This window comes from Dendroctonus ponderosae, unplaced genomic scaffold (assembly GCF_020466585.1).
Source record: "Dendroctonus ponderosae isolate FM_Combo_2020 unplaced genomic scaffold, Dpon_F_20191213v2 Dpon_F_20191213_8, whole genome shotgun sequence".
Classification (NCBI taxonomy): domain Eukaryota; kingdom Metazoa; phylum Arthropoda; class Insecta; order Coleoptera; family Curculionidae; genus Dendroctonus; species Dendroctonus ponderosae.
In genome coordinates this window covers 8,135,952-8,155,836 of record NW_026019016.1, presented here as the reverse complement: position 1 = coordinate 8,155,836, position 19,885 = coordinate 8,135,952, and the positions used below count along the sequence as shown (strand labels likewise).

General features: G+C 32.5%; 2 protein-coding genes and 1 long non-coding RNA gene across 9 annotated transcripts in view; 2 read left to right on the top strand and 1 right to left on the bottom strand.

The window, feature by feature from the left end:
- Positions 1-3,079, top strand: part of LOC109534507 — a 5,381-nt gene extending 2,302 nt beyond the window's left edge. The window contains exon 2 of the mRNA XM_019900223.2: positions 2,020-3,079. Coding sequence (XP_019755782.2) covers positions 2,040-2,969 — 930 coding nt within the window. The 5' untranslated portion in view covers positions 2,020-2,039 and the 3' untranslated portion in view covers positions 2,970-3,079. The remainder of the gene's footprint in view (positions 1-2,019) is intronic.
- Positions 1-19,885, bottom strand: part of LOC109534506 (collagen alpha-1(XVIII) chain) — a 180,217-nt gene that overhangs the window by 48,674 nt on the left and 111,658 nt on the right. For all 7 annotated transcript variants that reach the window (XM_048669107.1, XM_048669103.1, XM_048669104.1 and 4 more), the window contains 3 exons: positions 7,989-8,172; positions 7,505-7,678; positions 3,214-3,413 (listed from right to left, as the gene is read on the bottom strand). In XM_048669107.1, the coding sequence (XP_048525064.1) occupies positions 3,214-3,413; positions 7,505-7,678; positions 7,989-8,172 (558 nt within the window). The remainder of the gene's footprint in view (positions 1-3,213; positions 3,414-7,504; positions 7,679-7,988; positions 8,173-19,885) is intronic.
- LOC125505389 overlaps positions 1-19,885 on the top strand; it is a 111,286-nt gene that overhangs the window by 76,407 nt on the left and 14,994 nt on the right. The gene's annotated exons all lie outside the window — the stretch shown is intronic.

Genomic DNA, 19,885 nt, shown 5'->3' with positions numbered 1-19,885 from the left:
CTGCAGATATTTGAAAGCTGCCTTTAATACTTTAAAATCGTGATAACACTAATAAATAATAATTGTCAAATAATTAATTGACATTAATAACTAATAATCACAAAAATGCAGCAAAATAAGAAGTGAGAAAATCAGCATTTAAAAATAATTTCCGCATCTCGTTATTTGTACCTATATTAAGTATTTTAATAATAAATTATAATAGCCCGATTCGTTCTGAATCTGAATTTTTTTTAACAGTTTGCAATATTTTATTTACCTACACACTCTTATTCGTTTGCTCCGCTTAACCATTTTCGTTTCGTATTCAACTTAATGGTGTTGTTTTGTTTCTGTATTTATTTATTGTTCTTTCTGTTAAGTGAGAGAAAATTTGCACATTTTGCTGCTGAGCACAAGGATATTTATTAAGTTGCATAATTTCGATTACTGTCGAAAATATTAAAGCCCAGTCGAAATTAGGTCAAAGAGTTTTAATTATTAATTTTTTTGGTTCAAACATTAACCGTTTCTTCACAATATCATATTGATTTTGTTTCCAAAAGCAAACAAGCAAAGGTTTAAAGCAAGCAAAGGTTTAAAAGTTTTAAGCAAAAGTTTAAAGAATTTTTATTAGCCTAGTTAATAACATTTTAATTTTAATAACATAAAAAGTTTAGTGTTTTTATTAGAAGGTTATGTACAGAGAGTCTTTCAAAACTTTATTCTACACACATAATGAGTTGAACGAATTAATTAAAGAATTCCAAACATACACGTTTACAGAAAACAAATATGGAAGCCAAACATAGAAGTCTAGATCTGATAATCTAGCTACCTTTGTCGTTTCTTGTATATTTTGGAAAAAAGCTGAAAGTTTTAGAATTTTAATACCACCAAATTCACTTTATTACTCTCAAGCCTTTTACGTTTTGCAAAATCTCAGGGCTAACTAATCGGATAAAATACACCCTGTGTAAATTAAAAGAGGTAAATTTCTTAAAATTAAATGCCTCATGTCTTGATGTTTTAAATTAATAAATGATCATAAAGTCCTATTCTTTTTTAGTCTTCCGTTCACATTATATCCGTTCACAAGTTTTCTCTACAAACCAATAGTCATTATTTATATTCTCTTTTCTGATAGACCAAGTAGCTAAATACTAAGTACATAAGAACAATCAGAGTGTTAAATTTGGCTCGAACGCGCTTTGGCAATTGTAAATTATACAATTAAACTGTTTTCGGTGGAATCTGCATTTACCTTGAAAATGGGAAAATATAAAAAATTGAGAGCTATGTTTATGTGCAAAGCATATCTTGAAATGTGCATCCGGAACATAAAACTTCTGGCACTCGATATACCTATATGTACAAGTCAAAATTTAAATTTGTTTTGCTGTATCGTAAGCTCTTTTCTATAGGAATGTCAGGAGCCATGTTGAAGTTATAGCAAACATATTGCTTTTGTTTGTTTCGTCTTTTCAAATGGTTAGGCATATACAAGCGCTTTTACATTTCAATAGGAATAAGTGATTGTAAATAATACCGAATGTGTTATTTATTGTGTGTCATTTAAAATTGTCTTGTGTCTTATGTCTACGAATAAAGATGCATAAAATAATGTTGAAATTACCGTTTTCATGCTTTCCTGCTAAAATTTAGCAAATACTTTATTTATAATGTCTAAAGGGTGGCTCACGGTTAATGGCGCGTGTGACGCAGGGAAAACGCGACTTCGGATTGTTCTGAAAATGTGGCTACTGGTATAATCGATCGTGATCTAACGATTTGAAATATTTTCAGCGATACAGCGATGAGGTTTATACCGAAAAGGATCATCAACTTTGCAATTTCACACGAGACATTTTTTAAGTTTTAAAAACCCTGATGTCTCTTTGCAAACCTTGATGATAATAATAAATACTTTTAAGGCAAGCCAGCTAATCTATCTTACGGATCGCGTAGTTAAGCGATTTATTTACATTTGTAGATGGTTCGATTTCTAGGTATTTTATAAAGTAAATTTCATAATTTTAGGCAATTTCTCTAATACCGTAATGGAGGATGCTATAAGCAACTACACTGTCTTCGAAGACGCTTTTAATGAAGCTGACGTCAACTACAATTCGGACCTAAATGCTTATGTTGTAGAGTATATAATATCTATTGGCTTCTACATTATTTCCACCTTAAGGATATGTAGTAGTGGATTATGCTCGTACGCAATATGTAAATTCAAGTGCATGCGGACTCGAACAAATTATATTTTATTAAATTGTTTAATTTGCGTTATAGCCCAGGATCTCGTGATGGCTGTGTTTCATTTGCTAAGCACAAAAATTACTTACTTTAGTTCACCTAACATTTTTTCTAATTTCTTATTAATACTATATATCTTCCAAATTAACACGTTTTTACTATATTTGTTATTAGCACTAGACTGGTATCTTTCTGCTAATTGCAATTTTATATTTAACAAATATAAAAAAGCATATACGTTTTTTATAGGCAGTGCTTATCTTGTAAGCATTGCATCTGTACTTTCTTTCCCATCTGCAAACATCATTATTATGATGGTAACTTATTTTGTTTCTGCGTTAATAGTAGCTATTTTGTATATTATACGTTTTGTAAAAATATATCCTCCTGCATCCTTAAAAATATCGTATGCACTGACTGTATCTGTAATATATGTTTTGTTTTGGTCGCCTTTCATGGTGGTGATCACGACGCTACATATAGTAATACTTTATCTAGAAATTTTTTCGTTTCATGCATCTACTTTACCGTACATTACATCGATCGTTTTTCTGTTCTTAGGATACATAGCGCCATTCTTCATTGTTATAATATTAAGAAAGTTAGATAAGAACTTTAAAATAGCGTACGAGCTTGTCTTTAGGTCCACCGTCAGGAAATATCGCCCTTCAAATCCATATTCAGACTGCGAATATGATCAATATTTTAACGACTCGGATGTTCTTTAAATTACTAACTTTCATGACATAGTTCTACTTTTATCTTACCAGTATTTGTAAATATTATTTTTATGGGTTTGTTTATGTACAAAGTTGCAATATATTTCTTGCACACATAATATTTTTTACTTTTTCTCTTTAACGCAGTTCCTTGCTAGGTTGCAATTTGTAACTTTCCGATGGCAAATATATTGTACATTAATAACAATATTTAAATATAAAATTTACGACAAAATACCAGTTGGAAACTTACCTTTAGAATCAATATTTGTTCACTTCCCTGGTCCCCTTTATGTAAAAATATTTCGCCCGCAGGACCTCTTTCTCCTTTTTCACCTTTGGAGCCTGGTGGTCCTACTGGACCCAAGGCTCCATCTGTTCCAGATTCTCCCTTCTCCCCAGAAAGCCCTTGAGGCCCCACTAAACCGCGAGGTCCTCGTTCTCCTTGTTCACCTGCAAATACAAAATTAATATTATCAATATTCAAATGTCCATGCCATTTTACATTTTGACTAGTCAAGAGAGAGATGACCGTTTTTGTAATGAAGTAATATCCCATTAAATGAAGACAAGGACGCAGGGATAAAATTCTGACAATTGCTGTTTGATAGGAAATGCAGCTTTGAATTTTTGAACTTCTGAATTTTGGTTAAATATTCGGCTGTTCATGCACGTAATATTGTAAGTCACATGCGATTACAAATTAAGTGTATAACAACAACCCATTTAATAGTTGAGAAACATTGATTAGAACATCTAAAACCGGAAACTTTAAAGTTCCTTTTACTTTACGTTACTTATATATTTTTCAAATTTTGTAGAACCTCTTTTGCAATCTTTTTGTTCTTCCTATTTTCTTTGTTTTACATTAAGCATTTATGACGTAACAGTTTGCTATTTTCCTATAATCTATGTGTATTTCGTAAAACACTAGAGGTGCTCTAAACGGTTATTTTTCTGGAACAGGTTACAACGTTGCAGTTTCACTGTCACTTAAGTAGAAATAGTGATGAGTAGAAAAAATGAATTAACATTTTAGAATATTTTTTTGCGTACGCTTTTTAGTAAGTCTAGTTCTTCTGACGTTTATGATATTAAATATTATGATATTAAATAATCCACATTAACGGTAATACTTATAGACTAAAAATGCTGAATTATATCATCACCGAAAGAACATTTCGCTGATCTGACCGATTAAGATGATTCCTGGAGAACTGAACAGGAATTTTTATAGACGAAAGGTGATAAACATAATCATCAACGCAATGTGTAACTATTTTCGCATCGGTTTTGTGCTGGTGCGAACCACTTTTTGGGGTTTATAAGACAGTTCCAAAAACAACCGGTTAACTTCGCAAAGTGTAACTGCGGTTACAAGATACACGTCTGGAACACTTTTATTTTAGCGGTTACGTTAAATACCGCCCATCCCTATAAAACACTCTATCACAAGTAACGTACAGTAAAAGTTTCTTTAGGTCACCATTTTATATGGTAATTTATGCAGTTGATATAATTGAAGTTTGATATAATTTTAATAAAAGTTAGTTACGCTTTTATCACAATTAAGCAGTTCATTCCAACTCAATGTTGATCAAATATTTAAAGTATGTTCCATAGCACAATCAATAATCCATTAGGTTTTTAAGTATATTAAATCTGCGCCAGTGCCATTCATCTATTTTTCAAGCACTTCCACCAGAATACAACCGAAAAACCCCACAGAATAGAATCAGTTCCATTCTCAATAGCCCCAAAAATGTTCTTGACACAGGCTGGAAATGCAGAGAATAGAGGACGTATACATTCTCCATATCTCTGCGGATTTTTGCTGCTGATTCAAACCGTTAACTCCTCGCCAGTTCACAAATGGGTTTTTATCCTTTCATATATTTCATTCTAACAGCTCAAAGCGTAATCCGAATCGACTCTTCAGAAACGATTATGTAAAGAAACTGTTAATATTTTGTACAGCACGATAAAAACAGCACCAACCAATCATATTTTCGTTTAGTTTGATTTTAACCTTTGATTTCAAAACTTGTCATTTTGATGGTTAATCGATGATATTTATTGATATATGATATTATAAGTATTTTATTAAAGATGGATTAGTATCCAACATGCTATCTACTTTAGACCTAATATAAACCAATGGACAGTGCTCAAATATGTTTTACTCTCTATTGGGATAGAATATGCCAACATATGCAGCTAGCATAGTAATGTTTCAACAAATATGTTTTAATATGCTTTGAAACAAGCAATCATCTCTCGATTTTTTCGATTCAGCTCTGATGATTTACTAAATTCGAAAAACCAGTAAATTTTGTGATGGTCTCGTACGGAAAATGTCTACCGATCCAGTTTTTCTGTACAATTTCTCCAAATATTTCTATGTAAATAATATGAACCTATCAATTCAGAGTCCTAATATAAGCCGAATTAACGCTGTGTCCCATGAGGATGAGCTAAAATGGCGTCGGACAATTCTGCCAATATGTTAGAGATATCATTTATCAATGTGTTTCCATGTGAAACTATTATGTATTATGATCGATTGATTTGGTAGATGTTATCTCCAACCGAAATCGTTTCTTGTTAAAGGAATTGGCAAATTTCATTATTTTGGACACCGCGAGCTTATTTGATATTTTTTGGCTTGGAAATATTAAATTTGTGATACGTGTGAACGTCAATGTATTTCCCACATGTGAATTTGTATTTTTTTTTAATTAAATATCGAGTTATAATATAGCTATATCGAGTCTTGTTCTTTCCCACTACGAATTTACACACCTCAGGTGCTAAATTAGCGTAATTATATAGACCTCATGCTGGTCTGATTAAGAAGATCTTTACGACAAAGGGGGCTTTTTGAACATGCTCACATATTTTTAACACAACACATCTGTTGAATATTGAAGAGTCTCAAAGAGATTCTGCACCTTAAACATAGGAGGATTAAAAATTTAGAACAAAGTTAATAACAAGGAAGTACATAATAATAACGGTAATAAAATGCAAAATTTACTCTCCCAAATGGTTGAATATCATACTCTCTATCTTAAAGATATTTCAAGTTTTTGAAGCGTCTGCACCAATAAACGGACTCAAATTGAAAAACATTATTCATATCATACTCATGCCTGAAAAAATCCCGTAAAAAATTTTGAACTGTATGTTATTAGTTTACTATTGAACAGCTTGACAAAAAGTAAATAGACCGAGAAACATCGGTTGTAAATTAAAATTAGAAAATCTCACTGACTGACGCACGTTTCGGGAACCTTCGTTTAGGAGAAATGGAATTTTATCCATTACTTTCTTCGCTGATTATCCGCATTGAAAATTTCCTATTCAACGATCTTCTCGTCTCGTTTCGTGGATTTCGGTTTCTTGTTCGCACGATGCATTCGGCAAAGTTCGAAGAAAAAAAGAAACGTAACGAACAACTTCCGGAAAAGTTAACGGCTCGAATAACTAACAAAACTTGAACGAAATATTGGAAATGTATATTTTGCATTAGACGCTTGATTTAAAGTTTCTGCCAGGAACATTTATTGAAAAATAAAACTTTGGAGATTTCGGCAGGTTGTTATCGATGATGTAGGGGCAAAGTTTGATACCAGCTAGTTTCAAGTGTAATCAAATGCATTGGAAAACTTTTTTGTTCATAACACCTTACTTTACTGAGTTGCTGTACATTTAGTGATTGATATATACGTTCCCAATTGTTACGGTAATGTTGCTTTGGGTTTAAATATTATGTTATTAAGGAATAACAGAATAACAGTCGTTTAACACGCGACAAACATCCCACATACTTCGATGTGACTAGTCATTCATCAAATCCCAGAGTCACTTGCGAGGACTTTTCGAGCCGAAGTAGATCTTTCGACTTGAAACCTTCAAGTAATTTTTTAATAAAATTGTTGTAAACTTCATGGGGATGGAAATAATTTTCTTTTGAATCTCCTAAATTGTATTTCATCTCCACACAGTTTTCCTGCGTGGTCCCACAAAATAACATCCTTTACCTCCTGTTTTCGCATGCTACTGTTTTTTGCTTTAAAGTCCTCACAGTTCCAGAAAGTCCATCTTCTGCTCAAAATGTATCTTCAACTTTTGCAATTTATTTTCGTTTTACACGTTTATTGTGACCCACTTTTTACGCTAATTGCCTCCACTTTCTACTGCGACATTATTCTGGCTGCTTCGAACTTCTTTGACGACGTCCATATAAGTAAGAAATTGGGCATATTTCAATTAACTTTGGATAAATACCGTTAAATCTTTCCGTTGATCTGAAGGAAATTCATTCAATTGCCACCGTCTTAAATTACTTGAACTAACCTGCACTTTGCTTTACATTGATTTCACTCAAAATTAATTTGATTGATTCTCAACTCTACTACGATTACTGAAGAAGCAAAATTAATCAATGCCGCTCTTCAACAGTTTAAAACAACAGTTTGTTTGCATTTTAAGCCCAATTAAAAATGGTTTTAAAAATAAGGCGTGTGTTTAACTGCTTTTACCTTTCAAACCTGGTCTACCATCCACACCGGCTGGCCCTGGTGGACAATCCAGAATTGTTGTGGAACCGTTGTTGGTTAAAACGCCTGGTTTTCCTGGTGGACCCGGTGGTCCTTGTTCACCTTTCACGCCAGAAGTACCCGGCGTGCCAGGAAATCCGTCAATGCCCGAATCTCCTAATTAATAGAAAAATCATTTTCAGTATACTTAGTTATATCCAAAGTTTTTATTTGTCGGCAATATCAACAGCTTGATGCTAGTCAATGTTACTTTCGTAGTAAAGAATCAAAATCAATTATTATACGAGTTCAAATATGCTCTAAATTTTCCACCATTATGCAGTAAAACTTTTTTATGATTATGACTGTTAAAACAGAATAATTGGTTATTGAGTAAAAAGCCTTGCACATTTTTCATCATTGCTGGAATAGAAGCTTTGGCTTAGTAAAATTAGCTTTTTATGCCCCAAATAATAGAAACCGTTACCTTTAACTCCTGGGCTTCCTGTTTCACCCGGCAATCCTCGATCTCCTCGCTCTCCTTTAGAGCCAGAATTGCCCTTAGACCCTATTTGCCCTTTATCGCCTTTGGGCCCAGAGTCTCCAGGTTGGCCCGGTTCTCCTTTACTTCCCGGTATTCCAGGTCGTATAATTGGGACGCCTGAAGATCCCTGTGGTATCGAAATAAGCAATGCATAAATAGAATGTGTATTTGTTTCCACGCTCATATAGAAACTACACAAAATAAACTGTAACTAATGGATATTACTTTCATCCTAATGTTTAGTGGATTTATTTAGTGTTGAAGTTGATAATTATATTGTTGACATATCGACTGGATGAATATTTTCATGTGTCGGTCGCAAAATTTAGACTTTGGTTTGGTTTTATTCGACCATTCTCATTAAAAATAATAAGTGCACATAACTATACAGGAACGCCATCCTCAAATGGACCATAACCTAATTTTTGTATAAACATATACAATTTTTCAGCATATAATATAAGTTTTTAACCTGATATTTATTCGTTCATAATAGGCCTGGGTTACCTAGTGAATTTTTAGGAGTTGACGCAGTGCAGCGCAAATGGCTTGGTGCGCCAACCCAACGCACCGGCGCAGTAACTCAGTTCCCTTGCTGGGAAAATGCTAATGACCTTCTTTTAGTTGTTTTTAGATTTATTTTAAGGACTATTTATTACTAATATTTTTGGTTTCTTCAAAATTTTAGAATTTTTCCATTTTAGTTAGTTACTCTTTCCTCTAAACGCTCAATTTTCCAAAGTTTTACTTACGTAATTCCCGCGAAAAATTATAAAATATATTTTATTAGAACACTCGTTTCCTTCGTCGCTTTGTAAAAAGTTTTCAAATCCCTTTCCAACTTCGAATTTGGGAGAAAAATCGCATGATTGTTTATCAAACAAAGAACAGAATAAGCGAAAGTTTATAATAAATAATTTGGAAAACTCGTCACCCCCATGCCTCTGAAGACCATAGAGTTTGTTAAAAAATGTGTTTTTTCAGATTTGACTGAATTTTTTTCTTGCTTTACTTTCAACACAAAAACGCTCTATTTTGTAGTTTCGCTTAAAAATGCTGGCAATCTGGAGGTCAGTTACGCGAAAAATTAGCGTTTAAATTTATAGCTTTGTATTAACTTTTTTTAGCTTCCAGTTCGGGCAAAAACGAAAATAAATTTGTTCCGTTTTTTTAAGAAAATCATTGAAGTTTTCTCATAAACCGAACACAAAACTAAAAGTTTTTAATCGGAAGCGCATAAAAGCCGTTCTGATGATTTTCTGACAATCATACGGTCTTTTCAGCAAAAAAATTACAGAATTAATGTTGTTAGAAAATTTTCCTCGTATTCATCGCTTCGTAGGGATTTTGGAAAACTCTTTTCAGCTCCTACTTTGGCACAAAAAGCAAATAATTAGTTTTTTACCGAAACTAGTTCGGATTATCTTCAAAAAACGACCAGTGCAAGTTTGCAAAAAATTATTTGGAAAAGTCACCACCCTCACCGTTCTGTAGATTTTTAAAGTTTCTTTAAAATTTCAGGCCTTTGCAGTTTTAACAAAGTTCTTCTTACTCAATTCTTATGACGCAAAAAACGCATTACTTCTTTTTTTTTACTTAAAAATATTGACAAATTGAATTTTCAAGGCTTGTTACAACTTCCAGTTTCATACGTTTTAGGGCAAAAACCAAAAATACTATATTTTCAACCAAACGCTGCAGGGAAAATGTTGACCTTTTAATTTTTTTTAGTTGTTTGGACAATGTGGTAAAACGTTACTGATAAAAAATGTTGATGACCCGTTTTTTAGATGTTAAAATTCCAATTTCGGGTATCGTAAAGCTTTAATCCGCTTTAATAAATGACTTATAACTCAGTAACCGAGAGAGCGACAACAACTCAAAAGCGCAACACAACACAGTGTTACCCAGACCTAGTTCATAACATAATCAGTTAATTATGAAGTACGTGGTTACCCTAACCTCTAGCTATAGTGATTGCTTTGTTATTTTTTAGTAACTTTATTCAATCAATTTAGGATCTGAAGGAGGTCGATTTTTGCTCAATGAATGCTGAATGCATCCAGCTAAGATAAATTAAGGGCTAATATTTCTAAATAAGTGGTAAATTATTTGGTTATTGATCACCACATACACCACTGATTTCATTAGAATTATTTAATTTGGTTCATTACTAATATAATTCGTTTGCAATTTATAGCAAATATATCTGGTGATGTTTCGAATATAATGATTGTTAAGGATATTGTTCTAAAACAAACACACCTTTTGAGGAAAGTTTCAGAATAGGTCTAAATAATAGTACAGAGCCAAGCACAATTTTTAAATAAAATTATTCTTCGCTCAGCCACTTTTAAATAATATGATTCCATCAGCTTTTGAATTATATTAGAAATATGTTTAGATGTTATTTGATAGGGTATTTATTGCAGAGGACGTTTTACCCTGAATAACATTTGGTCATTCGCGTACTGAGCTTACATTTTCGTGAAAGTCAGGAAAAATCGCTGTTGACAATGTTGGATGATAACCCGTTTGATTACATCAAACCGTTTAGTAGTTTTATCAAAATTGAAAAGTAGCGGAAAAATAACCACATCGACAATCGCTCTCAGTATTTTATCACTCAAGCATTAAAAAAATATATATTTCAGACAGTATGGAATCCGAATTCCGTATGCAGCTTATTTAAGGGATTCCTGTGAGACATTGCCAAACGCTCTGGCACAGTATGTGTAAATTATGTCCACGCTAGATTTTCTATTCAGCCATTGTAAAATCAATTGAATTAAATTGGTACTTGGGAAACGTTTCCGAATAAAACCATGCAGAAATGTTGTTATTTAACACCGAAGAGGCGTTAAAAAGTTTTAAAAATTTCAGATTGGTTTTCACTAGGAATTTTTAACTAGTTCTGCTTTTATTACCATGGGACTATCATAAGATCAATACGACCACATTTTCATCACACATCAGAAGAGGCCTTATCTTCAGTCATTTTTGAAAACTAAACTCATTATTTCACACTTTGTATTGAACCCATTATTTTCAAGTTGCAGATTCTCATATAGAAATTAAGAAACAATTTTCATGCGTCTCATATATTCAACTTAAACCCGTCAGACGTTATTTGATATTATTTATATTTTTTAATTTGTTAATTAAGCAATTATGAAACCATTTGATTCCGCAATGTGGCTTAAGGTTACTTGTGCAAATTTAATATTTTTCATATTCAACCCACTTCCTTCGGCGCTCGCATCCAAATATCAAATGCACTCAGTCACAAAAAATGTTGGCGGACAAATGGATATTATTATTTTTATTCGTGAGCGTATCTATGCAGATATTAAAAATGCTTATCATATATTTTAATATTTTAATTCGCATCTATATTTATATATGAAACCAGAAATAATTGATAATTTAAGTAAAATTAATTATTGCTGTGATTTACTGAAAAACTCCTACTCTTGTCAACATTATTGTTCATTATTAGAAGGAAAGAAATTAACACCGGAAAACTAACATTACGATAAACATATCTTCATTCATGACACAAAGCCTATTAACCATTGCGCTTTTCTAGTATAGTTAATGAAAGAATACTGCATATAAAGCTATAAATCGACGATAAAATCGATCAGCGGTAAAATCACCGAAAAAGTGACACTCTTCAGCATTAGCTCTTCTCTGACTCATTAAATAACTGCTAATTTAACGCAATTGATTTAAAAGCGATTTAACTGAAAAATCATTCGCTAAAGTAATTAATGTCTATCATTCTCAAACTTCATATTATGCTGAACATAAAATTGCACATTTTAATAATGTGCTTAATTCATCTGACCGTCTTCCGGCTGTAGAATTTCTTTTGATTTAACTATTTATTATAACATTGTTTACTTGGTTCTAATTTAGGGACTTTAACCGAAAATAGAGCGTGAACTGTTCTACAGCTGGCTAAGTAAAATTAGTTAATTTCAATAAGACGTACAATTATTTAGTGCCCTCATTTTATTGTCAATATTTTTCCACATTTTCATGCTTTTATTTACCATAAATTATATGAAGTTTTTAATGACATGTTTTTAATTTTCTATTGGTACAGGTATGAGAACCAATATCAAAATACATGCCAGTAACATTCGAAGCGGTGGAGCGGTTTTTCGTAGGAATTACAGAAATTTATTGCCACGCCGCTTCATATCTTATTTGTTTTGTAAATGTTGCAGCGATCGTTTGAATTTATTGCGGGCATTGTTATATAAATTTCAGGCAAAGCACACGGATATATTTTAATCTGAGCATTAGAAGATTTTTCCGATAAAATATGGTGGTATAGTTCGGAAACATTCATTTTCCGATTTTGTTACACACAACTTTGCAAACACGTTGATAAGATTACACCACTATATTATAGAATGGAATAGAACCACTTCATATGAGTAGATAGTTTGAACGTTTTTTTGGTAATATTCTAGGAGTTAATAGGAATTTTAATCATAATTTAACAGTTCATAACATGAATGAATAAGTTGATTTAATTAATTCTGTGTAAATCATGATAATGCCGAGTCTAATAATCGCATCAAATTTGTTGTTATTTATTCAAATATTTTTAAGTTTAGCAACAGAACAGAAAACTACCAGATGAATGCAGGGAAAACTCTTAAAAATATACAGCACCATTGTTTAATTTGGGTTTAAAAAATAAACCCACATTCAACCTTTTTTATTCGTATATGACTTTTCTACCTCTGCCTATCGGTACATTTTTAGGCCTTTACATTTTTAATTAAACATAAACTAATCAATATCCTGTTATTTAAACCGCGGGTTTGATAAAATTTTTAAAACGCGAGCTTTGTTTTCTAATTCATTGGATAATTATTATCACACTAAATAAACAAAATATATTTATTATATCAGCATTTGTGTTAATTAATCCTGCTTATACTCATTTAAACACTTCGAAATGGTCAGCGAAGTATTTTGTGTATTCTCAGCATGGTTTAAAAATTAATCATTTTATTAGTAATTCTTATTAATTTTATATAACAGATATACGAATTATGCATCACACAAATGAAATGTAATAAACACACTGTTTGCAAAAATGGTTTACATTGCTGGTATGAAGTAGAATTAACAGAAACTTGAAATACAAACTTTTTTTGGACTATATTTAATATAATTACGAATGTATGAAAATCTGATGTGCCCTAATTTATATGGCACTCAATTCTTATTTAAAATATTTTTTAAAGATTGTCACTAGCTCTTATGCATTTACGTCAAAAAAAACTACCAAAAACTCTAATTTCGACTCTAAGTCGCTTTTTCCTTTAATAGTTTCAGAGCTGCCATCTCACTAAATGGGTGGCTAAAATAAAGTTCAATAGAACTATGAGAACGAATTAAACAGCCAATATATAAATATCAGTTCGTTGAGCCTCCCTTTTATTCGCAACTTTCATATTGGTTTCAGTAAATAACTCGGTTTAACTAACAACAAACATTTAACCCTAAAATCTTCTTTTTTATTCGTAAAATAAGGACAATTCTCGTGTATAAAGTGCCCTACCTATACTAAATGAATGCGACTCTGAACAGGCACAATTGATAGTGAATTAACACGTTAAAAAGCTAATAAAGAGAATGCAAAGTGGCGCAGGTAATTTTATTGCCATGATGTGCGCTACAAAGCAGAGCGGTACTCTATATAGAACCAGAAGCAAAATGTTACAGTTTAAATCTAAACAGAGCTTGCATGCGAATGTGGGGTTTAATTTTGGCTATTCGTTTCTCCTGGTTGTATTTTAACCTTAATCGATAATACAAACATGAAATTAAGCTTAAAGGACAAAAACGTGTACTAACTACCAGGCGCTGCGTTTTCTTTGCCAAATATTGCTATTCTCGAAGATAAAACTGCGTCTTTTATTATACAACATGAAGATCAACTAAATTGGTGCAAAAAATGTATCAAGTTGAATTGTTAATTAAGTAAGTCGTTGAAGTTTACTCAGGATTTTTACGACCTTTAGCAAATCGCCCGACAACTTTGTCCACGAAGAGGAGGAAACTTGTAGAAGTAAAATAAACTTTTTAAACAATCTGAAAAGTTTGAACGCAAAACACAGAAGATCTAATCAGTGAAAATTACCCAAACGTCTAGAAGTTTTGTGTAGTTTTCAGCTGTAAGACTCTCATGAGGATACGGAGTACGACCAATAAATATCGATTACACAATTATCAATTCATTCCATAATATGTAATGCTACTCGCTAAATGTCTCAGTTTTGCATGCAAGATCTTTCAGTGGATTTATTTCGGGCAGAAAATCCCAGATCATAACATAGACATAAAGTCGATGAAACTATGGGTAGAACCAAACCGGACCATTTAATCTCATTCTGGAAATATTACTGGAGTTAAAATATTTACCATATGATTTTGATCTAAGTTGGCGAAAGTTTTGTTGGTTCGAAAGTGTGGAAATGTAAGTGAAAGTGGATCTTTTGTGAAAATTTTCCTTAGCTTTACAGTACATACAGAATTCTAATAAACTTTAGAATTCGTTTCTCTGGTCAGTCCTTCAATTCCTGATCCCCTGTTTATTCTTGAAAGACAATAATTTTCAAAACAATTATGTTGAAACCAAATCAAGTGTATTTAAAGAAGTAAAAATTTGTCCGCAATCTCCACCCAAGAAATTACATTAATATCACATTGCCGTCACTACATAATTATATAATAACTGAGTCGTAATTTTAATATCATCCCAGTGCAAATTTCAGTGTACGAGAACGCGATGCAATTAACAATGTCTCCGTGTTCAGTTCAATGGGCTCAGTAATTGTAGGCGAACAATTTCCACTTCAAAGTGACGAAGACAAATAGGAACAAGAGTATGTCGACTGTAATTGTAAAAGTGCTTTTCATCTAGTCCAGGCTGTTATACGTATCACTTCAAATTATATGAAGCGGCTGAGTAAATCTGAATTCGAGTACAGAGAGACGTCTTTTATGTCCATAGAGTTGAATGTTTAAATAGAGAAGCATTTTTTTATATGTACGAGTTATGAAAAGACCAGAAATATTAAATTATGATTGTGGCTGTAGCTCAAAGCATGTATATAATGTGCACTAAATCATTCACAGCTATGTGTAATAATGGACTGGTGCTCCGTTACCATGATGAAACCGAAATGTAAGAAAATGAAATCAAAATATTTTGTTTTGTTTTGAGGTATAATTCTAAAGGTAAATACTTAGATAAGACGCGCCACTTTACAGACTATCAAAAGTTTTACCGAAAAAGTTGGAAATTATTGACATGAAGGCATCATTATTGGCTGCAAAGTGATACATAGCCCAAAGGCAAACAGTTTGGATATATAGAAGCTAATATTCTTACGTAAAATGTCGAAGGTGTCTACGTTCCAGATAGTAGAAAATGTTGCGCTTGCTTGAGAATTGATAAATTGGTATTTTAGAGACAATCCATCGACCCTCGGAAGCTGAAATGTTCTTAAAATGTTAACAATTTGTTACCATATTGGGCTGGGACATTTTGAGTTTAGCAAGAATGCAAATGAATTGTGGCCTATACAGGGTGATTCAAAATTGGCGTTAATCCTTTTAAGGGGTGATAGAGGCTCCCTTGGGGAGTAGGAGAAAAATATTGAAACTTTTTTTTTCGAAATTTTCTAGAAGATATTAACAGTTGAAGATTGAATTTCAACTCTGTTATTAAGCATTATTTTGAAATTGTTCCATGTTTAATTGGTAGCATATTGGAATACTTAAGCATTCAACAAGAAAAATTGCCATCGTTGCTTCAAATTACGAAAATTTTTGATATCAAAAAAGTTCTCTTCTACAATTTTTTGATGAAGAGGCACAGCGGCAATTATGTTTTTTGTCATTAACAGATAGTTACAGGTGAAGCCGTTGTCAATAATAACAATAATTTGTCAAACTGTGACTTGCTTTGAATTTCCTTTCACGAATTTGCCGGTATGCGATTAGTTCAGGGGAAATGCTACAGTAACATGGCAGAAGCTGAAAGAACTCACGCCAACAAAGGGCGAGGAGAGTGGTTCCAGGACGATAGTTGACGATAGATGTTCGGGTTCCAAGCACAGAGGAACACGTATTGGACATAACCGAATCAGGGCCTTCCAGGGGCACTCAGAGCACAATAACTGACACTTTCCCAAGCACCAAATAAATACCGAGGAAAGGCTACATTCCTACCACATTTGTACGATACACACGGCACAAGGAGATGCAAATGAAGCAGGAGTTAATTAACTGAATACGAGAAGCTGCTTGATAAGAGTGGATAATAAGGAGATTACACAGGCACTAGCTTGTTTGGAGTTAACCATTCGAATGTTTGGTGTTCTATGGTTTATTTTTAAACACCAATATTCGAGGTTATGAGAACAGGTTGACATTTCGTCAACAAATCTTGTTGAATTTACCGTTTATCCTTGTCTACTTTATTATCAGTCTGTATAATTCCATGGTTACCGGAGCTTTAAATAATTACGAAACTACAGGTATTTGCGCAATGTTAATTAGGCAGATTACCTTGAAAAACATTGCTGCCGTATTTCTGATATAGCGTTTTGCAAATTTCTCAGTTTTTAATAACAACTAATTTCTTTTACTATTTTTTCTGTACTACTATAACAGCGTCAGACAACACCTCCAGAGGAATGACGCCAATTTTGAATCACCCTGTATTTTAGTTATCACACAAGAATAAAATAATTTTAAAAAATAAGTGAATAATATTTAGAAATCCCAAAAAGTAATTTTTTTTTATCTCCACGCTAAAATTGAGGTAATGTTGATACGTTTTATGATAAAAAGTAGCAAGTTTCTATGCGGAAACTTTTTCATACAAAGTTCAAAACTTTTTCTTCACATATATTTTTATTTAAACCTGCATAAATTCAATTCAGTGAATCTCTTGAGGACCATGGAATTATAAACCAGTTTTAATGAATCTTATCGGTAATTTTCAAGCTCTTGTGGGTTTGCTCGCGATAATTTTGATTAAAATTTTTTTGGTTCTGCAGACTCTTGGGGGGTATACGCAAGATTTCGTGAAAATGATCGGTTATTTTTGAGCGGTCATGTTACTACCCACCATTATATTATAAATAGTAAGAACTGTACTTAAACGGAAGCATATTTTGATAACAAATATTGAAAATTTTATAACGTTTGGGGAAATATAATTTTATTCTGATTACAGTTGACCAAACAGTCAATGAAGTGAAAAAAGTAAAAACTGTTACAACCAGAATACCATAAGGGATTTATGGAAGAACTATTAACTTTCGTTTATATTTTTGGGTACATGCGTAAACCTAGCAGCGAATTTACTTCCAGAGAAGCTAAATTAAAATATGGTATGTCGAACCCTTTAACTAATATATGAAAACAGCTAATTTATTTACGCATGAAATTGTGTGTTTGTCTTGGAAAAAGTTAATCAATTTAAAAAAAATGTTACGTTTAAAAAATAATAATCATTTAAAATCTGTATAGAGCAGTAGGTCTGCAATGTGAAAATTGCATGCATCCGCAAATAATCAAAAGCACAGTCCCTCCTAGTTTTTAAACTGATACTAATATAAATTAATACTGAATAATTTAACTAAACTAGTTTTGCCGTCGTTCCAATTTGTTACTACTAATAAAAACGATTTCCTTTCTGAGGTGATGCTTTAGCGGACAGCAACTTTCTGAGGTTCAGTGAAGTTTATTGATAGAATGTTTCGGTCTCATAAATCGTAATTAGATGCACAGGGCTTGTGCGGTTTACTTAACTTACATAAACATGTTTTCATCTGATAATCATTACACTGTATATGTTGGATGTTCAGTCGAAAATTCACGGTTTGACTATTTTTCCGTCAATTTCAGTTAAATTACAGATTGATGTATAACAAGATGAAACAAATAGCGAGAATTTAACCCAACATTTGCATGCAAACTCTGTTTAGAGTTAAACTGTAACATTTTTCAGCTAGTTCTATCTAGAGTTGCGGCCCTGCTTTGTACCGGATATCATGAAAATAAAATTACCTAGACCACTTCGCATTCGCTTTACTACGATTTTAGCGTTTTAATTTACTATCAATTTTGTATGTTGTTCGGAGTGGTCTCTATTTAGTTTACATAGCGGTCAATTTAAACGAGGATTTCCCTAATCTGGACATTAAAAGGACGATTTTACTGTTATATCTTTTGCTGATGGCTAAACAGAGCTATTTAGCTTTTTATTATTGAAGCGCATATCAATTTGTCAATTAACAGAGGCGGCTCACTGATGATATATTTGCTGCCGTTTCATAATCGTTTTTTTGGTTTTTAACCAAGCTTTATTGAAACTACTGCTTTCAATGAGTTGAATATCCTGTAGGTAGGCGAAGTCCCTTGGAAAAGTTGTTAATCGAAAACGGTTCTTTCTATCTTGTATAGGGATTTATTGAAACTTTTTCGATGTTTGGGTTATTAGTTTATATCACATTAAAAGCCAACTCGTTTTTATATTATCTCAATTGCTTAATCTTATGAGTAAAGGTGTGATCATTTAACAACTAACTGAACCAGACAGGAGCTTTCAGTTCCATTGCTCATTAAACGTTTCCATTAGTCCAAGACGACACAAATATTCCGTGACATGAATCATAAGTTATACGTATAGATAGAGGCATTGCTCGCTTGTGCAGCATGCTACTATGGGAAATGGCGTGCCGAATGATGCTTTAAGGATTATTGGTTAAAACGGGCGAAAATTAAATTGTATACCCGACAAAACATTTCGTTTAAATTTGTCTACCTAACTTAATCAGATAGAGTCCCTTACTACCGAGCCTGTAATAAAGTCTGATATAATTAAGCGAAAAACTATCGATTATTGATTCTAAGTTCTAAGATATGAATACATTGAATGAGGATAACTAACCAAGAACTTAGGTCAAATCACGGGATTATTACGCTACTTTGTTGTGGCATTTCCAGTTTGTTTCTCCAATTTCCTAGTCCGTTCTTTAAGGTAATTTTCTGTGTATCCGTTATGACATATTTGTGTGCATTTGCCTTGATTTAGGTTTTGCCGTTTCATTCTTTAAACTATTGCTTTTAAATATATGAATTAAATATATGAATTAAATATGTGCTTCTTAGAACGTTCATATTGGTTTATTTCGTTTAATATACTGTTCTTTAACCGTATTGTACACTTTTGAAAAACGCACTTTTAAGTTTGAATGTTTTGTGACGTCCACGTATGTCGTTTATAGACGTGAATTTGCTGTGGCCAAAAGGGTGACTTTCAGTTGGGCCGACGTCTATTTTACGTGGTTCCTCCCCACTTTTTTACGTGATTATCATGTTCGGTCCGGGCTCGGTACTTCTTACTCTGAATATTTCCTTCGTATGATAATCTCTCCGTTTGAAGTGTGCAATTATCGAAAAATTACAGCGGTAATTGCACAGTGTGCAATTATCACTCAACGATAATTGCATGGTTTCCAAAAAATATTTTCTTCAGTCTTTTCGTGTTGAATTAGACATAAAATGTCTTCCTGACATCCTAAGATATTCAAATTATATTTAATAAACATAAGTAATAAAATTAAAAGTGTAATAAAATATAATAGAAATAAAATGAATCCACATTAACTTTGTTTACTGAGGAAATATTCATAAAAATTACACTCGTGCATCAAAATTAACAGATAATTTTGCATTCGAGCTTGTTGTCTTGTAAAAACTGCATTCGTTTATTTTCACATTGGAAAGAAAAA